Source organism: Lissotriton helveticus, chromosome 2_1 (assembly GCF_964261635.1).
Source record: "Lissotriton helveticus chromosome 2_1, aLisHel1.1, whole genome shotgun sequence".
Classification (NCBI taxonomy): Eukaryota; Metazoa; Chordata; class Amphibia; order Caudata; family Salamandridae; genus Lissotriton; species Lissotriton helveticus.
The window spans coordinates 385152946-385179429 of record NC_136059.1 but is presented as its reverse complement, the minus strand read 5'-3'; the positions used below and the strand labels follow the sequence as shown (position 1 = coordinate 385179429).

Below are 26484 nucleotides of genomic sequence, written 5' to 3'. Positions count from 1 at the left end.
ACTATATATATATATATATGTTTTAAGAAATATGATTAAAAAAAATTCTTTTTTTACTTTCATTAATTATTTAATTATTAAAAGTTATTTCAAGTATTGTTAAGTATATTTTAGTAATTCATTTTTTATATTAATGTAATTAAACATTGTTTTTATTAAAGTCGATATTTTTTACAACTATATTTTTGTAAACGATATTTTTAACTCGATATTTTTGTACTTACCTGTTTGTAGATAGAAACTCGATATTTTGTCTCTCGATATTTTCTCAACGATATTTTTGTTGGTCGATATTCTGTCCCTCGATATTATTTCAGTGATCCGTCCCTGAGACCTCTCAACAGGAGGCAAGCACTCCCAAGTCCTTGGGGACATTTCACAAGCAGGATACACAGCAAAGTCCAGTCCTATGTCCTTTCCTTGGCAGAAGCAGAAACTGCAGGCCATCCACACACAGCATACAGCAAAGGGGCAATACTCCTCCTCACAGCTCTTCAGTTCTGCTCCTTGGCAAAGGTTCCTCTTGATTCCAGTAGTAATCTAAATCTCTGGGGTTTTAGGTCTAACACTTATACTCCAAAATGTACTTGTTCTCTTTGTGCAATGGTCTCTGAGCCCAGTCCAAACCAGTTCTGTCCTCACTGGTGCAGTATGACCACAGGGGGTGGAGGCAGCATTGTGCAAGGGAGACAGGCCCTATTCAGGTGCAAGGAAATCTCTTCCCACTACTCTAAATTCAGCCAGAGTCTATTCAGCCCAGCTCTTAGTCATCCAGGAAGGGCCAAGCACACCTCAAACCCCCCAGTGGCTGTCTAGAGTGAATGCACATTCCCAAATCATGTCACTTCTAAACCACATAGTCAATACACACACAGTCACAGGCACAAAGAATGGTTAAACAAGAAAATGCCTACAAACAAGCAAATGCCTAATTTCTAACACTTCATGTGTCTATGCTGCAAGTATTTGAAATATTTTGTGCCTAACGTTTATTCAGTTATTGGTCATGTTGCGAATTCAGGGATGTAGTTATTTTTAGTCCAGTTTATAGGTTTCAATCACTGCAGAAGTGGGTTATGGGAGTGTTAGTTTTTTGCTTTTAGTTTTTTTACTTTTTGCTTGAGCGAACATTATGAACGGAAGAGGTCACAGGGTTTGGAGCCAAAAAAGGGTTTTATTTTGCACACATGTGCGTGTGGGATTTAAAGAAGATTGTGGTGGGAGGTTGGTTGATTCACTTTTGTTATACACACAAGAAGACACGCATATTTGAAGCCACCGGGTTCAGTAGCGAGGTAAAGGGAACATCATTGTATTCTGAAGAATGTTAGAACAGCATGGGGAAAGGGGAGAGTATTTGGACAATATTGTGTCTTTGTTTTTTTGTAAGAAGCACTGGGCAAGTAAATAGGATGAATTAGTGGAAATATTTTTGATTTTATGCCTGCATAGCACAAGGGTTGGGGAGAGGACTTTACATAATTTTGATTAATTATATATGGGAGTTGATTAGGGGAGTGCAGCAGAGGGTATGTCATGGTAATTTTTCAGGCAAGGTTTTTGTTTATATCATTACATGTATCGTCAGTATACATTTTGCGCTTCAGTCTCATTGTTCATACAGCTTTTTTGATTTATTACAGTGCACCTGAGGAAGAACTTATAAGAGTTCGAAATGCATTGGGCTTTTACTGTGCTGGCTCGAAGGAATGTTAAAAGCACGTATCAATGTTTGGCGACATATGATATTTGAAAATGCGTAATAAACATTCTAGTACCATCAGGCTGTCTCCGGAGTGAATGAATAAACTGGGATTACTTGGTTTTCAATGGATTAATATTGATCACTGGAAGAAATATGGTTTACTTTGGAGGAAAGTCTCCCCATTGTTGCAGTGCAACAGCAGGGGCACCAATGTTGCCCCTTTTCGAAGCATCCTACTTTCTAAAAGTGGCATTTTCAAACACACAATTTAAACACCTTCTTTACTAAAAGATGTGCTATTGAATTCTGACTTCAGAGAGCCTAAACTTTATTCCTCTATCTTGTTCCAATGGGAAGTTATATTTATAAGATGTTATCAATAAACTCCCATCCTGTCCTATGGGGAAAGGTAGCCTTTCAATAATGAAAAACAAAATTGGCAGTATTTTACTATCAGGACATGTCACACACACCAGTACATGTCCCACCTTTCACAACCACTGCACCCTGCCCAGGGGGGTACCTCAGGCCTACATTAGGGGTTCCTTACATGTAAGAAAAGAGAAGGTTTGGGCCTGGCAATTGGATGCACTTGCCAAGTTGACATGACAGTTAACAACTGCACACAGACACTGCAGTGGCAGGCCTGAGTTACCTTTTCAGAGCTACTCATGTGGGTGGCACAATCTGTGCTGCAGGCCCACTAGTAGCATTTGATTTACAGGCCCAGGTAAACTTTAGTAGGGGCTTACCAGTAAATCAGAAATGCCAATCATGGATAAAAAATCATATTCACAATTTACACAGAGAGCATATGCACTTTAGCACTGATTAGCAGTAGTAAAGTGCCCAGAGTCCTAAAACCAACAACAACAGTATGGGGAAAAATAGGAGGAAGAAGCAAAAGGTTTGGAGATAACCCTGCAAAAAGGGTCAAGTCCAACAAGCCACAACATAGGCCAGCTAATAATTTAATTATTGCAGGACTAAGTTAACAAAAGCTATTGGTTGTAGGAAGGTGGAATCTAACTGCATGGTTGCCCCCACTTTTTTCCTGGTGTTTTGATGGTTTTTGACTTAGTTTGGCTGCGGTCCAGCTATTCATTGCCCCAGCCTATCTGCTTTCCTCTTTAGATTGATTCCAAGTACTTTAGGTATACTCCAGTTTGGTTACTGGGGTACCCTTATGAGTCCCAAGGTTGGATACATGTCAGTAAGGTGTGTGATTTCAGAGGATTGTACAACTTAATTATGAGGCGAGCAGATCCTTAATAATTGTCAAAAACAGCTTTTACACCAGTACCTGGTGGACTCTGATCTGACCTCTCCCCAGGAATTGGGAAAGAATGCAGACAAATGGGTCAGAACCAGGGTAAGGCCTAAGAATCAAGGTGGTGACCAGAAGAAAGATTCTACCAAGTCCCAAGAGAAAGGTAGGGATAAATCAAAAGACAAATCCCCTACAGGGCCCCAAAAACCTAATTCTGGGGGTGGGTCCAAAACCCCTTCCTCTCCTGAAAAGAAACCATATTGCCATGTTTGTAAAAAGCCTGGCCACTGGAGAACTGCTCCCAGTTGCCCCAGGATTGCCAATAAAGAAAATGTCTCCTCCTGGTACTACTAGTAGTAATCCCCCAGGCGGTAGTGTTGCACGCAAAAAGTTAGGTGCATTCTCATGGGGAACAGAGGTGGGTCCTAGTTTACACAGGTCCCCCTCACAAGCCTCCTTAGTCTGTGATGGTGGCATGTGATTTGCCACTTTTACAGTGGGTCCCAATGCTTTGGGCAGGTACAGACAGGAGCCCATAATCAATGGTCAGAAAGCTGTGGCATTCAGAGACACGGGGGCTAGTGTCACCATGGTGACCGGGAAACTAGTCCCCCCCTCAACCGCTTTTTTTACCTGAGTTTAAATACCAGGTGACCAACATTGATGGTTTCAGAACAGATCACCCCATGGCCATAGTCAATCTCAGCTGGGGAGGGGTCACAGGCCCAAAAAGAATGGCAGTGTCCCCAAACTTGCCTGTAAATTGCCTACTGCTCAATGATGTGGAGATTTCAGCCTGGGCTGAAGTTGAACACCAAGCCATCTGGGAATGCTGGGCATCGCTGAGAAGGTTAGTGGGACTCTGAGGGCCACAGCCCAACCCCAGGGAAATTTTGGAGAGATGGAGCCTGAAAGAATGGCCCTCTCTCCTCCACAAGAGTGCACAAGGGATGAAGAACAGTCTTCTTCCCTCTAGACTATAAGTAAGGGTCAGCCTCCTCAGGGAACTGATCATACCCCTAGTGAAGGAACAGCCCCAGAGGTAGTCAGGCCTCTCCTGGCAACACCTCTGATGGCAGGGGACCCTTTCAAGGTGGTACTCAGTCTGGAGCAGATAACCTGCCCCTCTCTACCCTGCTTCAGTCAGCCCAGGGCTGCAGAGGTCAGGGTGGTCAGTGGACCCAATAGGGATCCCTGTCCAGAGGAACCCCCCCATCAGCATATATGGGGCACCCAGTCTAGTTGCCCTAGCCTGGTGAAAATTCCTCAACCCCCTGAGGGATCCCTTTTGACATTGAATAGCCCCAGATAGACTCTGTTGGGCAAAGGCAAACCTGGGACGCAGTGGTTCCAAACCTATCATGCCCCTCCAGTGTTCCAATCAAAGGGATCCAACCCAAAGCTGTAGACAGCCAAATGAAATGAAAACGGATGTATAGAGCGCATGGCTACCCATAGGCGTTCCAGCGCTGTGAGTCAGGATTACCAAGAGAAAGTGGAAAATCAAGAAGCCCTCAGAAAAAGCAAGGTTTTTAGAGCCCCACGAAACGTCTGAAGGCTGGGTTCAGTGCGAATCTTGAGGGGGAGGGAATTCCAGAGTGTCATGGCGTTGACGGCAAAACGCCGTCCTCCTGTACAAGTCTTTTTATTCTGGGAACACAGGCCAGATACAGATGACCCGACCTAAGAGCCCTGTTTGCTTTGTAGGGGCCTACCAAACTTCTCATGATGGGAGGGCCCTTGCCCTGTAGGCATTTGTGCATAATGCACAGGGATTTGAACTGAACTCTCTCCCTTATTGGCAACCAATGTAGCGAGCTAAGGGCGGGTTTGGCTGAGAGCTTGGATGATGATCTGGTTAACAGTCTAGCTGCTTCATTCTGGACCAGTTGTAATCTTTTTATAGTGGCTTCGGGGGCCCCCAAATATAAGGCGTTACTATAGTCCAGCCTGGACAGGCCTAGGCCCTGTATAAGGAGCGTCCTGGAATGGGGAGGTAATAGGGGAAGAATTTTCCGCGCTGTACGGAGTAACACAAAGCACACACCGGCAGTTTTCTTTGCCTGGGTTTTGAGCGAGAGATCTTGGTCCAGCCACAGCCCAAGGCTTTTGATTTCACTTTTAGGGGTGGGAATTGGTCCCATGCACGTGGGCCACATAAGACTGGAGATGGTGGCTGACTTATGTCCCAGGATCATAAGCTCCGTTTTATCCCCATTTAGCTTGAGCAGGAAATCATTCATCCAGCCAAAGATCTCTGATAGGCAGGATCTAAGGTTTTCGGAGCAATGTTCAGATTGTTTAAGTGAGACGACCAATTGTGTGTCGTCTGCATAGGTGACTAATTTAATCCCAAAAGGGGAAACCACATCTTCCAGTGGGGACATATAAACATTAAAAAGTGTCGGGCTCAGGGATGAGCCCTGTGGCACACCACACTGGAGAGGGATAGATTTAGAGCGAATGTTGCCTTCCGAGACCTGAAAAGTTCTGTTATTAAGGAAGGATGATCCTTAGAGCAAGATGCAACGCAGTCATGGAAAGTAGGGGCTCCATTGTGACCAGTGATCTGAGGAAGCTGAGACCAACTTTATTAGGACCTCACTTACCTAGTCAGACACCTCACCAGCCTTTTACTTTACCAAAAACACACCACAGGTAGTGAGTCCCCATGGTGGAGACCCTCTCATACCCTTAGGGTGAAGGATTGATAAGTGGACCTTACGACAGGGGATAACCATGCTAGTGCAGGTACTTCCTTATATGGCTACTTAGTCTATAAAGGCTCACCTGGTCAAGGTTAGTCTCATGTCCTTTTGTTTGGGGGGTTATGTAGGAAGGTAGAATCTGACTGTATGGTTGCCCCCACTTTTTTCCTGGTGTTTTGATGGTTTTTTACTTAGTTTGGCTGGGATCCTGCTATTCAGGGCCGCAGCCTATCTTCTTTCCTCTCTAAATTGATTCCAAGTACTTTAGGTACACTCCAGTTTGGGTACTGGGGTACCCTTGTGAGTCCCTAGTATCTGGTACACTAGGTACTAAGGGCATAGGTACCCCAGAGGCCTACCAGGGGCTGAGGCATGTATTATGCCACCCCTGGGAAGCCTTCCAAAATGACACCACACTACTGTTATTGCAGCTTGGGTAAGGTGCTGCATGCACCCCTTACTAAGGTATAGGTTACCGATATCTACCTTTAATCTCTGACTCATATAAACCTATCAGTCAATCCTATGGCAGGCCTTATCAATCCTGAAGGCAGAGTGCTTGGTTTTGTGTGAGAGGGTGCCCATGTATGAGCTGGGCCCCTCTGCAGCTTTCAGAGCCTATTCTCTGAGGCTGTTCTGTGATGCAGCCAGACCATATACTCTTAAGTGCATTACAACCTTGCAGTAAATGCTAACTTTGGAATGGCTGCATGGAAACATGTTGTGTTTGGAGTCAAACACTTTGGAATCCTACCCCACTGCCAGTCCTGGAGGTAAGGGTAGAATTCCACCCTTCTAGAGGGTGAGACATGTACAAACTGGTCTAACCAGTAATAGTTTAAAAGAACCCTGGCATCACAAAATGGATGCTGCAGCCACAGACACAAGTCTGGCCTCCTGCTGCTGACCGAAATTCCGGCAGGGGAGACCTGGACAATACGTTTTCTGTCACAGGGAGGTATAACCACCTCCCAGACAGGCTTTAGTGTATTGGGACTGGGTGGGTGCACTCTGAGAGTGCTTTGAAGTCAGCACTGGGGGCACATTTGGTGTCCCTGTGCATAGCCCAGTTCAAAAAGGTTGCAGGGGCTACCAGCCCCTGCTCTGGCACGAAACTGGACAAAGGAAATGGATGTAGCCACCCCTCTTTCCAGACCCTCCCATAGGTGGGTCCCCAGAGTATGTCCAACCCCTTTTCTTTCTATAAGTATAAGTGACCCCTGGCAAAAGGACTTTAGATTACACTGGGATGAAACTCTGAAACTGAATCCTGGAACTTCGACGCTCTACTAAAGACTAGAGGATGGAAGAATCTCCCTTGGGGTCAAGGAGTGACTCCCCTGCTCAAGCAGGCACCAATTAAGCATTTGCTTGTCTTCATCTCCGAAGCTCCCGCCGGACTCCGAAGCAATTGCAGCCTAGTAAGAAGATTTCCAGACTTCTCAAAGGCCGACCTGAGTCCCCAGCATAGTTGAGACCCGCATCTCTCACGAGTGACGTGGAACCAGAACCACTGGACAGAGTGCATATTTGCTAAGTGCATTAACTTCCCAAGATTTCTTGAAGTTGTGCTTTAGTTTACTTGTAGCCCTCACCTGGCACACCATCGGCGTTGAAGATTGTGGGCCTACATTCCACGAGTGTTCCGTGAGCCCACTTCTTGCATTTCCGCTCAAGGTTCCTTTGTGATCCCTAGGTCCTCAACTGGTGGGGCCCCACGAAGGCCATTCTGATGTTCCTTGGGCTTGACTGATTGCTCCAGATGTGCCCTGACTCCCTACCAAGTGGTGAGTCCCTCGGACCTTGCTGGTCTACACCGAAGCATTTCTTTGATTCCTGTGTGGGTTGCTGTTGCCAAGGCTTGTTGGGTCCAATCCGGACACCGACACCGCAGCACTCGACATCCCTTGTGGGACAACTCAATTCCAGATCTTGGTCATTGTCGACGCCTCCTGGTCCTCGTGGCTGAAGAGACATGCTTCACCTTCTTCAACTGAAATCACCCGACATCAGTGGGCATTCGACTATTGTGCCCCTGGTCACTGGCTAGTGATCCAGACTATGGCCCCTGTGCTTTCAGGTTCCTCTGATCTTCGATCCAGGCTTGGATCACACCGTACACTTTCCACTTCTTCAGCAGCAGCACTTTGCAGCAGATCGCCATTGAAAACGACGACGAAACCCAACACCCAAAGACACCTATGCACCTGGCTTCCCCGGGTGAGGTAACTTTAGTACTCTGATGCTACTGTGGGTGTTGGCTCTAGAACCCCTTAAGTCTAAAGTGGTTTGCTGAAAGTCCTCCTCTAAGTGTCCTTTATCTTTAAATTTCCAAATACGACTTTTCCCATAGAAGTTAATGGTGATTCGCGGCTGTGTTTAGACACTGCATGCGTCCCCCGTGGGTCCCCTGTGTCACTACCTTGGGTGGTTCCTGGTGGCCCCAGCGGTTCTACGGGCGCTAGGCCTTGTAGCTATGCAAGTCATGGTTCTTATGCCACTTTCTTAATATATGGTTTTGTACGCCCCTAGGGATCAATGTTTATTGTGCTAATTTACTGTGTGTTATTAAGTTTACTGAATAAAGAGACTAGTGGGATGTGTTTAGAATAAATACATATATTTTATATACATACCTGGTGTGGTTCTCCTTTCATTGGGTCATTCACGAGATTATAGACTAGTAAATTAAGCTGCTTTACATTCCTCCAAGACTTAGCCTGAAGGCTGCTCTCCACAACCACCACTAGGATAGCTTTCTATAAAGGTTGTCTTTAACCTACCATCAATAAGGGTCGTTTGGACGGTTGCAAGGTGCCCACTAGAATAGTGGACAGCATATGCAAGGCCAACTTCTCACATTGGTACATTATTCAGCCTAGCTCAACCTAGGGGTGGGGGACACTTATGACCCTCCTCAAAATTTATAAAATCCAGTGTACCCTGACAGTAACATATGGGGCAGAGGTATGGGGTACCTCCAAATGTGATATTATTCAGACTGAAGAAAATAGGTTCTGCTGAAAGGTTCTGGCAGCTCCAATTTCATCTTCCCATTTAATCTGCCACAGTGAATTTATATATAGATTATATCAGAGTCCAACCACCCTTATTATAGTTAGCAGTATGGCAAACATAAGGAGGTGAGCCTTACTAGAGACAAAATCACGGACTGTCTTGGTTGTGACAAGGGTCTTGAGATTCCTTGGTTAGCCGGAGTAGACTCCTGCTTCAAAAAGATTGGTTTTCGGCATGCTTTTACGGACCCCGTGGGTAATATTAGGATAAGCAAAAAACAATTACAGCAAGCCCTGTTTACACTCACTCAGAGGGAAAGAATGACCATAGAGGGAGGAGACGAGTGTGGCAGCGTGTTTGACCATCACAATAGACAGCCCAGCCGCAGGGTACCCCGCTAGATCAATGGGTCATCGGGAGCGCAGCTTACTGTTTCGTTATAGGGCCGACACCATTAAATACCTGCTGTGCTTTCCACTGGGCTTCTAAGTAAACCTTGACTCGTTTCCTTGTCCGTGTGATGGCAGAGCAGGCCAATCCATGTCAAACATTACAGTCTATGTACATGAGGCACGTTTTGCTTCCTCCTATAAATAGGCGCAATATTAATGATTTTAGGATAGCATTTAGTATTCTCCATTAACCGGTAGGTGGAGAGGTAATTACCCATGTAGGTGCTTGTCTGAAAACATCTGTGCGAGCTTGTAGCACTATGAATACTGAATAAGCTCGAACAAATGATTGTGTTGCACTGCATTGCTCATTGCTGCTTCGATATTGCATTTTAACTATTTGTTTTTATGTTTTTAATAATTGTTTTTACTAAGTATTTATTTGTATCTTTTTATTGCGCGCGACAGTGTTTTTACGGATATCTCTTGTACCCAAATAAAAAAGTAATTGTATTGTATTAATTTAATCTAATCATGGCTCATCTTCCTGCCTCTTTGTGTCTGTGCAGGGCAAGGCTCAGAAGCCTTCAAGGGCGCCCATGCATAATCTTGACCAACAGGCAGAACAAATTTGGGCTTTTGCATAGTATCTGAGTTTAATTTATTGCAAATTGATAGGAAATGCGACGAATGCATAAATATGCACATATAGGAAAACAGTTTTCTTCTGTGTCAGTGGACAGGCATCCCTAGAGAGCATGGCTGACTGCAATTGTCAGGGATGGGATGTGGGTAATTGGCGTTTTGGTAGTGAATGCGGACCTACAACCAGGCTTATCTTTACTTTTCTGTGATTCGGTTATTCTTGCTTTTATTTCCTCGTGTTTGATAGGTTTAACAGAACAGGAGTCAAATGAGTGCGTCAGGACTGAGACAACCAGGCGCGTATTTTTCAGGAAGAAAAAAACTGTGCGAGAGAAGTGCGTCAGAAACAAAATGTCTGAACGCTCTGACGGTAAGACGAGTCCAGCTGGGAACTGGATTTTAAATAGATAAATAAATGTTCACTATATTTTTATATCTAGAAACGTATTTGCGAAACGAAAAGTTTGAGCTTTCTTTTACAGCTGTAGCTCTGGTTTCTCAGTTTTGGAAATGCAGCCCTCCAGCAGCTTGACAGGGTGCGGTGCAGTTACTTGCAGGGTCACACACACATTGAGTTGAACGCTCGCTTCTGATGGATGTTGTGTTCTGGAAGTCATGAGTTTGAATGCCCCCAAAACACGCTTAGTCTTACATCTTTTCAACATGTGCACATTGGGTACCATACATTGGGTAATAGTAATATCGTTGTTTACAGCTTTTAGAAACATTGAAGCACTACATAAAGACATGTACATTTGATTGTACATGGAAGTATGTATTTCAAGGTCCCCCTCTTGAGTATATATTACTGCAATACTCAAATTTCCCAGCATACCATTGCCTGTGCCTCCACCTGGTTATGTGGGCCAAGTGACCCAACATCTGTACACTGTACACCAGTACTCAGACTACACATCCTGGGTTCAATGATCTGGTCTTTATTTTCAGGAAGATAAGAGGTAAAAAGGGTTTGCCTGGTATTGAGGGTGCATTTATAAGAATGGGAATTAGTATTAGAAATGCTTTTGCGTGCCCTTGTCAATCTGCCATGAAACATCCAACTCATTAGTAAAACAACAGCCCTTCTAGTTGTACTAAATACATGTTCCTGGAATATTTCCATTTTCTTATAATTTTAGATATTTTGGGACCAATTCACAAAGGCAGTTATGATTATGTAAAATGGTACTAAAGGAACGTCATGTTTTCTAAAAATGTCTTTGTGAATAGACCCCATCGTTTTTATCTGATGATGTCTAAGAATGTTTTTTTTTCTGTGCCAGTTCTCAACACAATGGACCAAGGCATGGGCTTACTGCTATTGAGGTCAGCACCCAACCAATCATGCAGTCTTTGGGGTTGGCTGCTGCAGAATTGGGAATCCAGAGTCACACCATTCATAACACCTTAAGAATTTTTGAATATAATATAAGGCATAAATGCTTCCAGATTCTATCCGATTTCCATTCTCATGTCATCACTTTCCGTCCTCTGCAGGTTCATTTTTGCAGTCTTCTGAAAAGTCCATTTCATTGGTAAAAGGTGGACGAGCAGAATATGCTGCAGCTTTGGCCTGGAAGAGACAAGGCGCTTTCCCAGAACACAATATATTCAATGAATGGTTGGAATCTACCAAGGACAATCCTGTTATTGTTGATTTTGAGGTAAAAGATTGCCAAAATATAATACATTACTAGTTGATTAACAGTAAGCTCTATTTCAAAGGATGACGCCAATTTTGGGAATTTTTGGTGTAATGGAGAGAAACCTGGATGGCACATCTCTTCCATTGCTGAATGGTTTGCCAATTCATTCTAATGACTGCTTATAAGCACAATTTTCTTACCCTCCCATCTTACAGTATGAGATAGATAATAATCCAAATTTTGTAATACAGCAGGATCCCAATGTTGCTACAGACAGTAATGTGTGATGTGGTTTGCTGTCTTGGCCCAGTGGAATCAATGCTCACCTTTAAAGTTTTTCACAAGGAGTTTTATTTTTCCCAACTTCTATGACTGATACAAGTACACCAGAAAATCCGAAACTCATAACATAGTACAGACAGTTTAGATTCACGAGCCACCTCAAAAAAACACACCCCTCAAAAGATATTACCAAACAGCATGCCCATCCCCATCACATCATGTACTGATATTTGGGCACAACTTGACTTGGACAAATTACAAAGGACAGAATGCAACACATTGGTGCACACATGATGCCATTTCCTCACTACTGTTCTACTAAATTCTATTTTCTCACACTAGTCAGCGTCAACTTGGAAATATGCATCTTTGAAGGAATAAGAGTCATTTCGAAACCATTCAAACAAAGAGTGCATCCCACTCAGCTCCTTCTTGGAAAGCTTTACATTCATCTGCGGTTGCGGGGGGAGAGGGCAAGAAGAAAGGGAGTCTTAAACATTGATCTTCTATGCTAATTACTATAAGAAACTTTGCTCTTCGATTCAGAAAAAAATACTGTGCACAAAACTTTCCAAAAAGTTATACCTTTACAGAGAAAGTGTGCATTGTGTGATTGGGTGTAAATCTGTTCAGTCGTTTTGGAGCAATTTTCATTTAAAAAGCTGCTCAGGTGGAGGCGTGGCGAGCCTCCTACGATGGCGGTCGCAGCTTGATTGTGTTGCGGACCCTCCCGGGGGAATAGTTCCCTTTTATGCCGTGTTCTCGACGGCTGCCAATCTGGGGGCATAAGTAATAGGGTGTCGGAACCCCGGCTGTAGAGAGACATACCTGGTGCGGTGGTAGAGACTGCCTGCCTGCGCTGATGAGCTCTGAGGCCTGCAAGCCGCTAGCCGTCGCTGGAGGCCGGGACCTGGAGTGAAGGTGGAGCGGACACTCAGCGGGTGACTTCTGACATGCCGGGGCCCCGCTGATCTGCGGCGCGGCCTTCTGCGGGTGCGCGCTGGAAAGATGGCGGCGGTCCACTGAGAAGCTACATAGGGGACTGACGCGATGTATGCGGAGGGAGCATAGTCCCGCAATACCATCCATTGCCCTTCATATCTCTGGCCGGAGTTGGACTGCATGCAGAGCCCCGGGCCCGGCTGAGTACGGGACCGGGTGAAAGCGGATTGGCCTCGGAATACTGAGGGCCCGATGTCGGGCCTGCCTGCGGCTGAACACACTGCGAATGACTGACCGACCCCCCACCTGTGCCCCGTGCTACCTCGAGGAAAACTGCTGTATTGGATTTCCAGGTAGGCTGGACGAGAGTGCCTGTGTAGATTGGGGGCTGGAACATGGTGAGACCATGAGAGATGAAATATAGGAAGATCCCTGTGGCTGAAAATGGCGGTGAGTGGCATGACCCTGTAATCTCTGCCCTGGCCCCCACACTTTGCCCCGGGGCCTATGAGCCAAGAGAACACCTGGAGACTCTCTTCCACGACGGACTGGTGTTCCGGGATTGAGGGACTTAGCCGCTTTTAGGGCCTCGCAGTGCTGCCCGCAGTGCCCACAAGCTGGCATAAAATAAACTTGGGACCCCTTCCCCCACTTTCTGCTACGGTACCAGGCTCCTGCCACCAGATCCAGACGCTTACTGCGACAACGGACACCCCCCCCCCCTGGTACTGGGCCCACGCTCTACATATGAGGATTGCTGCAGAGGACATACATGCGGTACATGCTGGGTAGAGGGTGAGTGGCTGACAGATACCAGCTGGTAGTATTGTTTGGCTCCCCTGCACACACGGACCCACCTGGACCGGTGCCGATCTTGAAACGCGGCAGGGGCTCTCTTACTCCCTGAGGCGCAGTCGGTGAGGTGCCCACGAGAAGTCGCAGACAGTGCAGCGTCCCTCACCTAAGGACTCCTGCAGGAAGGGTCTAGCACCGGGACACGTGAGACAGCCACGCCATGGGAAGAGTCAAAGCAAAAACGCTGGAAGGTCAACAAGGAGCAGACCTGCCCTCCGCTGTGTCGGGACGCAGTAACCATCCCCCCTCACTGGGTGTGGTTTCTTCTGTTCACGCTGACGGTGCACCGGATAAATTAGACCTTATCCTCAGGGAGATCCGTGAATCTAGAATGGCGCTTGGACTGCAAATAGACACCCTCACCACAAGCCTTACGCTGCTTAAGGCAGACCACAGCAAGCTGGCGGACACGGGTCAAGTCCCACGACCAATCCATCGCGGATCTTACACCAGGGGTTACAGACCACTCATTCACACTACAGGAACTGCAACAACAGGTGACAACACTTATGGACCGGGTGGAAGACGGGAAGGGCAGAAATAGACGCAATAATATACGTGTTATTGGTCTGCCAGAACGTAGCGAAGGGAAAAAGGCAGCCGACTTTATGGAGAAGTGGTTTAAGGACCAAGTGGCTCCTGAAGGGTTATCTCCATACTTTTGCATGGAACGCGCACACAGGATCCCGACCGGACCACCTAAACCTGGTGCACCACCTCGCCCTTCGATAGTGAAGATTCTCAACTACAGAGACCGTGATACCCTCCTACAAAAAGCGAGAGAAAAGGCGCTAATCCAGTTTGAAAATAAATGTATCTCCCTATATCCAGGCTACACTATCATGGTGCAAAGACAAAGATCATCCAATTAGGCCATAAGGAAAAAGCTTCAGAAAACACAACTCAAATATGCGCTTTTATACCCTGCCAGGCTGAAAATTATCCAAACCAAAACCCCCACTTTTTTGAAAGCCCAGCGGATGCTGAGGAATGGATGGAGGTGATAGGTATTGGCTCTAGCCAGAGTAGCCACACAGTTTGCACACTAGATTGACAGGTTCCTTTGCTCCTGATCCATCATCGATAGGATTCACCAATCCACCTATTTAGCAAAAACATTCTCTGACCACAACCCCCTAGAGCTCATGATTAACTGGGGTCCTGTACCCACCCCTGTACCTACCTGGAAATTGAACCCACAGCTACTAGAGGATGGCCCGTTCCGCTTGACCCTTTCTAACAGTATCACTCATTACTTGGCCGAGAATTGGAACACAGCCTCCTCCAATCTGATTGACTAGGATGCCCTGAAAGTGGTAGTAAGGGGGACATCGATTGGTCAAGTAGTTGGGGCCAGACAGGAGACGCACCAACGATTGAAAAGTATAGAACAGCGCTTAAACACACTGGAACGGGAAGCCATAACCGACGCAGACAAACGGGGAGTATTACAGGATGCCCACTTAGAACATGCAGAAACATTGGAAACATTACGGATCATAGACCATAGTGCCTTCCTCCAACTAAAACATACTGACGCAGATAGATCGGTGTATTGCTGGCCCATATAGTTAGGGACAGGCCAGATCTGTTAGTCATAACCAGAATCCGCACACGTACAGGTCAAATAGTCCACACACAAAATGAGATCAACGCTGCCTTTTATGAACATCTGACAATGCTATATGAGCCCCCGCTCCGGTGGATGATAGCTCCATAACTACCTTTTTACAGGATCTCCCTTTTCCAGTGGTGCCAGATGCAGTGAAAAAGGACATTGATGGCCCTATTCCTCAAAATGAAATACGTGCTGCTATTAAAGGGCTGAATCGCAACAAGACCCCTGGGATTGATGGACTCCCTGTGGAGTTTTATCATACTTACTCAGAGGCCTTGGTACCCACCCTGGAGTCTGTCTATAAGGTAGCCTTTGAGACCGGTCATCTGCCAGAATCCACCATGCAAGCCTTGGTCACATCGATACCCAAGCCAGGCCGAGACACCTTAGAGCTTTCTAATTACAGGCCCCTCTCCTTACTGTCTACTGAATACAAAATTTTAAGTAAGGCCCTCGCTAACCTTATACAACCTCACCTTAATATGCTGATACATAGGGATCAATGTGGGTTTTTGCTGGCCCGCAGTACTTCACTAAATACTAGACGATTACACTCTGTAATGCAGGCAACCCTAGAGAATACCAAGAAGCAGGATGCATAGCACTGGACCTTAAGCAGACCTTTGATTCCCTTTCTTGGGATTTTATGTTTATGACACTGCAAGGATCTGGATTCCCGGATGTATTCCTTAAATGGGTCCGTTTATTGTTTACATCCCCTATGGCTAGAGCGCGCGCTGGCCGCTACATCTCGGACCCGTACAATATCCATAGGGGCACTAGGCAGGGATGCCCGCAATCCCCCCTGTTTGTGCTCGCACTGGAGCCACTAGCTCTAGCCCTCAGGAGATCAGCGGATCAACTCAGTATTCCTATTACTGGGACTCATCACCTAATGTCAATCTACGCAGACGACATACTGTTATATTTATGAGAACTGACAGCGGACAATGCCCATCTTCCTGACATATTTGCCACTTTCGAGCAGCTATCGGGACTGACTATAAACCCGGAGAAATCGCTTACTTATTTTTTCAGGGATTCACACCATCCACCTCACATACAGTTTGGTACTTATACAATTCCAGTAAACCCCACCACCTTCAAAAACCTGTGCATCCAAGTGTATGGGTCACAGACAGATCAGATTGAGGGTAATATTGTCCGAGCCATAACGGCCCTCCGCTCTAGTGTGACCTTTTGGTCCACACTGCCACTCTCGGTGATGGGCAGAATTGCCGTTTCCAAAATGGTGATGCTGCCCCGCCTCTTATATTATTTTGTAAATATACCAGCGGATCCCCGACTTCTTGTCATCATTTCCTGCAATCTCCGCACCAGTCACTATTTCCTGTGGTAACAGAGCCTTAATATTTTATACACCGGCATCGGTATTTATTGCCAGCAATGTATTTTTTATGTGTATTTGTTTAGCGCAATCGCGCTTGACCTATTTTTTAACATTGGCCTCTTGCCATTTTTTACTGCCATCATTCTGTAGCGGGCTTTAATCTTTTTGGTCATACTTACCTGCATTTGGTGCCCCTGGTCCCCGTTCCGCCGCGGCTTGTGCCGTTTGTTGCGGAGGGACCTCTGAGGCATTCCATGCTCCTCACCTCCGGCCTGGTGTGAGCAGGACGGTTGGCGGTCTAGCTGTGAATCCCTCCCCATAGCTATTTAAATCCAGCCTGGGGCACGGACGCTCAGTGGATCCCCCGACTTCTTGTCATCATTTCCGACAGTCTCCGCACCGGTCACTATTTCCTGTGGTAACAGAGCCTTAATATTTTAAACACCGGCATCGGCATTTATTGCCAGCAATGTATTTTTTATGTGTATTCGTTTAGCGGAATCGCGCCTGATCTATTTTTAACATTGGCCTCTCGTCATTTTTTACGGACATCATTCTGTAGTGGGCTTTAATCTTTTTGGTCATACTTACCTCCATTTGGTGCCCCTGGTCCGCGGCTTGTGCCGTTTGTTTCGGAGGGACCTCTGAGGCATTCCATGTCCCTCACTTCCGGCCTGGTGTGAGCAGGACTGTTGGCGGTGTAGCTGTGACGCCCTCCCCATAGCTATTTAAATCCAGCTTGGGGCGCAGACACGCAGCCGACGGCAAGCCCGTCTGCGCCCGTCCGCGCCTGACCGCCACCAGCCGCCAGACCCACTGGCTGTTTTATCCTGTAGTTAAGGAATATGGACACCTCTTCTATCACTATGCCAATAATCAGGTACTCTAGTGCAGAACTTAGAGCCCTAAATAAGTTCCCTTTGCTGGAGCATCCTCTACATCAATAGGTAAAACGGTGCCTATTCCCCCCCCTCCCCCAGTGCAGGCCTTACCGGGAGCACCCTTCACGAGTCTAAAGAGGGAAGGGACTGCAGCCACTGTTCCTAAACAATTGAAGGCCATATATTTGAATGCTCGGTCTATTCCTAAGCACACACTAGAGCAGTGGACTCTTTTAGATCAGGAGAAGCCAGATATCTGTTCCATAACTGAAACATGGCTTAATGACCAGGCCCTTCTAGATATAGCCATCGCTTTTCCCTCACCATATAAGCTAATTAGACTTGATAGAGCAGCTAAGAGAGGAGGGGGGATAGCAATTGCCATGATAGATAAATTAGAAGCTACCATTATAGACTCCCTATATCTGGGTAAGGCAGAAATCTTAATTTTTAAATTCACAACACAGTCATCAAAAACATGACAGGAGCCCTAGTATATAGACCTTCGGGGCTTAGAGCCAATTTTGTAGATGGGTTATTAGACCTCATTGCGCCCTTTGTTCTAGGATCAAATAATGTTATCCTTATTGGAGATTTTAACTATCATGTCGACCTACTGTCAGACCCGGATACTGAACAATTAATAACATCACTACAGACATTAGGGCTGGAACAATTGGTAGATGGCCCAACCCATCAGGCCGGGCATACATTAGACCTTCTATTTACAAACTCGAATAAGCTTGTAGTTGGTCAGCTTCTGTCGCTTTTTGGACTGATCATTATTTAATTGAGTTCAGTCTTTTAATGGATTACCATATAGTGAATTGCAACAAGGACCGTACTGCCATTAGATCTTGGCGCAAGGTCACTCCTGCTTCTTTTTCTACTCACTTTATTACTGCAGATCGACCCGATACAGATAACATAGAAGAGGCCACTAAGGCATTTGAAGATGCCATAACATCTGCTCTATTTACACAGAGATGAGGCGTCAGGTTAGCCCCAAACCAGTGCACAGCCGTAGAGCGCCAACATGGCTATTAGATTCAATAGATCATCCATCATTTTAGTTCATTTTTCCAAGTTGCTCAATTTATACTCGTGTCTCGTGTCTGGAGCCACTAGCTCTAGCCCTCAGGAGATCAGCGGATCAACTCAGTATTCCTATTACTGGGACTCATCACCTAATGTCAATCTACGCAGACGACATACTGTTATATTTATGAGAACTGACAGCGGACAATGCCCATCTTCCTGACATATTTGCCACTTTCGAGCAGCTATCAGGACTGACTATAAACCCGGAGAAATCGCTTACTTATTTTTTCAGGGATTCACACCATCCACCTCACATACAGTTTGGTACTTATACAATTCCAGTAAACCCCACCACCTTCAAAAACCTGTGCATCAAGTGTTTAGGTCACAGACAGACCAGATTGAGGGTAATATTGTCCGAGCCATAACGGCCCTCCGCTCTAGTGTGACCTTTTGGTCCACACTGCCACTCTCGGTGATGGGCAGAATTGCCGTTTCCAAAATGGTGATGCTGCCCCGCCTCTTATATTATTTTGTAAATATACCAGCGGATCCCCCGACTTCTTGCCATCATTTCCTGCAATCTCCGCACCGGTCACTATTTCCTGTGGTAACAGAGCCTTAATATTTTAAACACCGGCATCGGTATTTATTGCCAGCAATGTATTTTGTATGTGTATTTGTTTAGCGCAATCGCGCTTGATCTATTTTTTAACATTGGCCTCTCGCCATTTTTTACTGCCATCATTCTGTAGTGGGCTTTAATCTTTTTGGTCATACTTACCTGCATTTGGTGCCCCTGGTCCCCATTCCGCCGCGGCTTGTGCCGTTTGTTGCCGAGGGACCTCTGAGGCATTCCATGCTCCTCATCTCCGGCCTGGTGTCAGCAGGACGGTTGGCGGTCTAGCTGTGAATCCCTCCCCATAGCTATTTAAATCCAGCCTGGGGAGCGGACACGCAGTGGATCCCCCGACTTCTTGTCATCATTTCCTGCAGTCTCCGCCCCGGTCACTATTTCCTGTGGTAACAGAGCCTTAATATTTTAAACACCGGCATCGTTATTTATTGCCAGCAATGTATTTTTTATGTGTATTTGTTTAGCGGAATCGCGTCTGATCTATTTTTAACATTGGCCTCTCGTCATTTTTTACGGACATCATTCTGTAGTGGGCTTTAATCTTTTTGGTCATACTTACCTCCATTTGGTGCCCCTGGTCCCCGTTCCTCCGCGGCTTGTGCCGTTTGTTGCGGAGGGACCTCTGAGGCATTACATGCCCCTCACTTCCGGCTGGTGTGAGCAGGACTGTTGGCGGTGTAGCTGTGATGCCCTCCCCATAGCTATTTAAATCCAGCTTGGGGCGCGGACACGCAAGCCCGGCTGCGCCCGTCCGCGCCTGACCGCCACCAGCCGCCAGACCCACTGGCCGTTTTATCCTGTAGTTAAGGAATATGGACACCTCTTCTATCACTATGCCAATAATCAGGTACTCTAGTGCAGAACTTAGAGCCCTAAATAAGTTCCCCTTTGCTGGAGCATCCTCTACATCAATAGGTAAAACGGTGCCTATTCCCCCCCCCCAACCCCCCGTGCAGGCCTTACCGGGAGCACCCTTCACGAGTCTAAAAAGGGAAGGGACTGCAGCCACTGTTCCTAAACAATTGAAGGCCATATATTTGAATGCTCGGTCTATTCCTAATCACACACTAGAGCTGTGGACTCTTTTAGATCAGGAGAAGCCAGATATCTGTTTCATAACTGAAACATGGCTTAATGACCAGGCCCTTCTAGATATAGCCATCGCTTTTCCCTCACCATATAAGCTAATTAGACTTGATAGAGCAGCTAAGAGAGGAAGAGGGATAGCAATTGCCACAACAGATAAATTAGAAGCTACCATTATAGACTCCCTATATCTGGGTAAGGCAGAAATCTTAATTTTTAAATTCACAACACAGTCATCAAAAACATGACAGGAGCCCTAGTATATAGACCTCCGGGGCCTAGAGCCAATTTTGTAGATGAGTTATTAGACCTCATTGCACCCTTTGTTCTAGGATCAAATAATGTTATCCTTATTGGAGATTTTAACTATCATGTCGACCTACTGTCAGACCTGGATACTGAACAATTAATAACATCACTACAGACATTAGGGCTGGAACAATTGGTAGATGGCCCAACCCATCAGGCCGGGCAGATGGTATGGCATTTGAAGATGCCATAACATCTACTCTATTTTATACAGAGATGAGGCATCAGGTTAGCCCCAAACCATTGCACAGCCGTATAGCGCCAACATGGCTATTAGATTCAATAGATCATCCATCATTTTAGTCCATTTTTCCAAGTTGCTCAATTTTTACTCGTGTCTATTGATTTGCTTTAAACAATGTTCCACACACGGGTTTCGTTTGACGTATTTCCCATGTTTCTCATGTAGAAACTGTGCCCATCCAAGCCTCTTGTTAATACACGACAGATGCCAAGGTTCGTTCCAAGCAGTGTTTATTTATATCCCAATGCATTTCGGGCGGGATACGCCCTTCGTCAGGGGACACTATAAAGTAACAATAAAAATATGGAAGTATTACGTGACTGAACATTATTTTCGTTCTCATTAAATAAGATATAACATTTAATCGAATACTGTGTACAATGAATCCATTATTCATGTTGTATTAATACATTTATGCTCACAAACAACCAACTGTATTCAATAAATATTAATTCCCAATTCAAGTATTACAACCCCCATCATGCTGTGCAACTTTCTTTGCAGGCTAATAAATCGACCTTATTGCTAACCTCGTCTTCTAACACCCTTACTGAAAACCTGTGGTTCACAAAAATCCTTTTACGTAACACGCAACATAACATCTACTCTGGACATCGTTGCCCCTATGTTAAAAGTTAAATCTAGGAGTAAACCTTCTCCTTGGTTTACCGCAGCATTAAAAATTGAGAAATATTCCACCAGGGCCGCAGAACGCCTCTGGAGGAAAACACAATCTGTCAGTGACCAAGCCAAATATAAAGAAACTCCTCGCTTATATCTATATAATATTAAACAAGCAAAAAAGCTGTACTTAACAGAGAGGATTGAGCATGCCGCCAGTTCCAGTAAGGAACTATATAAAATTTTAAAAGAGTTTACCTCCCCAGAAGCCATTCAACCCTCTGTTGTTCCTACACAGGATTGGGTTGACAAAATATCTTTCTTCTTTGATGACAAAGTTAAAGCCATCTATAGATCCTTCCCTCAAGAAAGCAAAGTCCTCACGCCAGTTCCCCAGGGATCTATCATGAGCCCTGTGCTCTTCAATATGTATGTTACACCGCTGTCGAAGATTATTAGATCCAATGGGTTTGAGGCCGTCTCTTATGCTGACGATACTCACCTGCTGATCACCTTTGGCTCAGACCCAACTGATACCATGATCCGGTTTAAAAACTGTATGACCCACATTGACACCTGGATGGGCCAAAATAAATTGCAATTAAATAACAGCAAAACCGAGATCATTCTGTTTGGCAAGGCCGAAGATTATTGGTCAAGCAGCTGGTGGCACCAGACACTCCGTTCCTGTCCATCCCCAAAACAAACCGTCTGCAACTTGAGAATTACCATCGATCACAAACTTTCCATGAAAGCACATGTGAATCGCGTACTGGGTACCTGTTATGCTATTTTAAGGAAATTATGAAAAATCTTTAAATGGCTACCTGTAGAAACCCGGAAGCCACTGGTGCAGGGCCTTATAGTCAGCCGCATGGATTATGGAAACGCCTTATTGGCCTCTATAAACGAAGATCTCTTTTCCAAATTACAGATTCTGTAGAATACGGCAGCCCGATTGATTCTGGATCTGCCTCTCAGGTCGCCATCAGCCCCCAATTTGAAGACTCTCCATTGGCTTCCAATTAGGAATAGAGGGCAGTATAAAATTCTAAGCCTCACACATAGAAACTTGTATGGCACCGGTCCTGGGTATCTTGAGAAAAAATGTAAAAAACATCAACCAGTGAGAACTCTTAAGTCCAGCTCTAAGCTCCTTTTACTTTCCCCGCGTGTTCGCTCTGTACGCAACGGTGGTCGATCTTTTTCCCATCACGCCCCGTATTTTTGGAATCAGCTTCTGCTCCATCTTGTGTCCATCCCAGATAATTGACGGTTTTTGTAGTGAACTAAAAACATGGCTGTTCTCTAAGTGAAATGAGCTATGACCCAGCCAGTCTAAGGATCTGCAAGCTCCTTGAGACCTAGCGGTGATATGTGCGCTATACAAGATTTTTTTACTTTGACTTTGACTTTGGCTTTTACTTGGGTTCTTCCCCAATCCATTTTTAAGACGCTGAATGCTATGTTGACTACACTCATTGATGGATAAGTTTTCGCAATCTCCAACTGGAGACGCGCAGTGTCGGCTTGGGAGTCCCTGACTTCCGAAGCTACTTCTATGCCAGCCAGCTCCAGTGGATGGCAGGGAGAAACCTACAAGAGATTGGGTACACACCACAGAGAGTAGACCAAGGAGAATTACACTCCCTACTATTGCCAAGAGCCAGGATTCCTCCAGACTGCCCATCCCTATTGAGAACTGCCCTACAATGCTGGAAGGGAGCCCTATTGTACACCACCGCAGCGATTCCTTACGCCACAAACATCCCCCTCATTGGAATTCCTACACCACAAGGTAGACTGTCGAAGGCAAAGATACGGGATTGCACAGATGCTGGGGTGGAGGACATAGGCGCATTCTTTGGCCATGGCACCATGCTAGATCGTGACACCTTTTTGCAGGCCACGGGAGCACCGACATGCTTATTCATCTTACATGCCACCGTGACACATTACATATGGTCTACCTGGGCCCCACAGAGGGAGGAGCCCCCACAACACAATCTGTTACATCTTCTGTATTGTATGGGAACTGAGGGTCACCTGGTGCGATGGTTAGATACGGGGATTAGAGCACATGCTGCTATTACACTCACCTCTCTCAGAGCACAATGGTCCGAAGAATCTCCGCTAGAAATCGCTGACAAGGCATGGGCGCATATATTATAACACCCCAAAAAGGTATCGCGCAACGCAAAACTAAAATGTATCCAATCCATGATCCTGCATAGATCGTACCTCATGCCCAAACGGATCCATCGCATGTTTCCGAATTTTCCCCACTTCTGCCCCCACTGTCGAGAGGTCGAGGCGGGTTTCCTCCACATGCTATGGTCCTGCCCTTGCCTCAGAGATTATTGGGGACGAATCTGCACCTCACTGAAGACAATCACACAGCTCCCAGTACCGGCTGAAGCTCTGATTTCTCATAGGGCACCAGAGACATTCAAAAATACAAAAGGTACGATTGAAGTTCTTGGATCTGGCATTTATCCTAGCGGTGAGGGCCCTCACTATGAGATAGAAGTCCCCAAGATGCCCGCTGTGTCCATCGGGCAGGCGGACATGCTTCATTGAGCAAGAGCATAAAGGAACGCCCTACACAGGGAAGAAGAGAGAGGATTGAGGAAACAACCTATTTCACTAGAGTGGGAGACTATGCTGCTTGAACTTGAAACACTTGATTTGTCGTACCCATAAACCACATTGCACCCATAGTATTCTAGGATGTCAGATAGCTGTAGACCCCCCAGGGTTCTGAGACCAGGACTGACACTCTTTGACCCTAGACCATATCCGTCCTTGGAACAATATGTCTGTATTGAATCACTTAGATTGTTACAAACTACTAGGGAACCCCCGAACGAGAGTCAAGGGGGGAGGGATGGGTGGAGGGAGGGAATGGGAAGGGTTAGGTTCTGTTCTGTTACCTGTATTTACACACTGCTTTAATTTTGATGTGACTCACGTTGATAAAACGCTGCTTTGTTGTCACAAATACTAATGAAGTACAGGTCCCAGGACTAATTTATCATACAGAATTCAATGTGAAACATTGTATGTGACAACTATATAGTAATGTATGGAAAGAAAAGAGAAAAGATTGTCTCTGCTGTATGCTATGTATGCTATATAATGTGCAGTGGTCACCAATAAAGTGTTAAAAAAATAGATGTTCAGCTGGGGCCTGAAAGGGTTACAAATAATTGCATATGAGGGAAGTTGGGCCCGTGGCAGGCTATTGGGCATCCTGCAGCACCAAACATTTGAAAGAATATGGCACTCTGGCTGAGGGAGCTTTTTCTCATCCATTTCAGTAACTAATGTTGACATGCTTCTGGATATGTCAAATTCTGTAAGGTCATTTGATCACATCTACTCCTTCACAATACATGCTGCAACAGGCCAACTTACTTCTTTGTACTTAGAAATATAGCAGAGCCTAAAGACTATGGTTAAAAAGTGCACTCTCACCCAATCACACAATGGGACTATATATACCACCAGTCCCCCTATGCTTCGGGAAATGAATGACATCATTGGTAATGTATGAGATGTCCACAGAGGGTGTGGCCTGGTGTCAGTGCGGTAAGACATGAGTTGCAGTATTACCGGACAGTGAACCCTGCGGAGCCCACTGAACGCTGGGCTGGAGATTTGGGCATAACAATAGCCCACTAGAGCACACAAGAAGTGGCCGCAGAGCACCACAAGGCTGCATCCCCAAAATGGTGAGGTGACGCCCAGCATGGCATTGTTTACATACCGGCCGGCCCCGTTAATTACCTGCAGGGCACAGCATCAGTCCTCAATGAGTCGCGGGGAAGCAGCAACACGACAATCCAGAGGCCTCGAGGACCCATACTAGGGAAGCAGATTGGTGAGTGGGCTCCAGAGTTGCACGGCCACCTACACTACGATTACCTGGTGTCATTTGCAAAATAGTGAGTGCAAAGCAGCCAGAAAAACCCCCGCTGGGTCCCAGGAGATCGGGGTCCTGGAGGGTGTGAGCATAGGGTCTGCTGAAGTGGCCTGTGCACTGCCAATCCCCCGGAAGGGCATCATCACAGCTGAACATGCGAGGAAGGGTGCCAGTGCAGGCACAACATGACCCTCTGCAGCAAGATTGTTGGGACCACTCCCTGGGGGGACACTTGAAGCACACACAGCACCATCATCAGCCCCCGCTGGGTCCTGGCTAACTAAGAAGCTGGAAAGCATGACAGCTGGGAGGACACGAGCCCTGGATTTGTGAGAGTGATGGCTTTTCGGGGCGCATGGAGAGGCGTGATTGAAGTCTACAAATCTTTTGTAACTTTGCATTTCACCTTCTAAGGTGGGGGCCCTGCCTTTCACACATTGACTGTGGGGTCCACAATACCAGGACCCCTTACCTCTCTCGCTGGTGCACTGCCTTGGCAGCCTTAAACCTCCACCCCCCGCTTTGCATATAGTGCAGCAGAAGCCATTATCTTTCTCACCCCTCCTGCAGCATTCCTGGAACATCTGACACAGTGGAGCTGGAGTGGTAGGGTGACTACTATCATGGGATACAGTGCACTGAGATATCGCCACTGTCTGATGCTTTAAACCCTGACTACTTGCTCTGTCCCATCCCCTTTCACCACCATGGGCAAGTACTCTAAAAAGAAACAAGTCACTGACAATGTTGCCATGCAGGACCCTCATCCGGTTGGCTTGGCCGATGGGGCCTCAGAGATGGATCCTTTTCCCAGCAGCCATCATGGGACTCTGTTGACCACCACAGTACAAACAATTGCGGCCTCCCGGGAGGGATCAGAACTGACAATTGATAGCATGGTGACTGATCTAGGTCTATTGAGGGATAGCCATCGAAGACTAGTGGAGAAGGTTACCACCATGGAACATCCTGGATGATGTCTTCCCTAAGCTGTCAACCATGCGTGAACATGTGTCAAACATGGAAGTTAAAATGCATACACTGGATGCCTGAGCGGAGGATACTGAAAATAGAGCCAGGGGAAGCAATATTTGGATCATTGGGCTACCAGAGAGCATTGAGAATCCAGATACTAACATGATCTGCTTCCAGGAGCATTGGCTCCAAGATATCGTGGCCCCCCGGAAGGACTCTCCCCATTCTACATGCTTGAACATGCTCATCGAGTGCCAGCAATACCTCCTATGCCTGGAATGAGCCTCCGACCTGTTGTTGCAAAACTGCTACATTTTAAATACAGGACCACTT

General features: G+C 46.1%; 1 protein-coding gene across 2 annotated transcripts in view; it reads left to right on the top strand.

The window, feature by feature from the left end:
- The window catches only part of LOC144818001 (complement component C6-like), a 909016-nt gene that overhangs the window by 545820 nt on the left and 336712 nt on the right, over positions 1-26484 (top strand). For both annotated transcript variants that reach the window (XM_078675007.1, XM_078675006.1), the window contains exons 9-10: positions 9986-10108; positions 11236-11402. In XM_078675007.1, coding sequence (XP_078531133.1) covers positions 9986-10108; positions 11236-11402 — 290 coding nt within the window. The remainder of the gene's footprint in view (positions 1-9985; positions 10109-11235; positions 11403-26484) is intronic.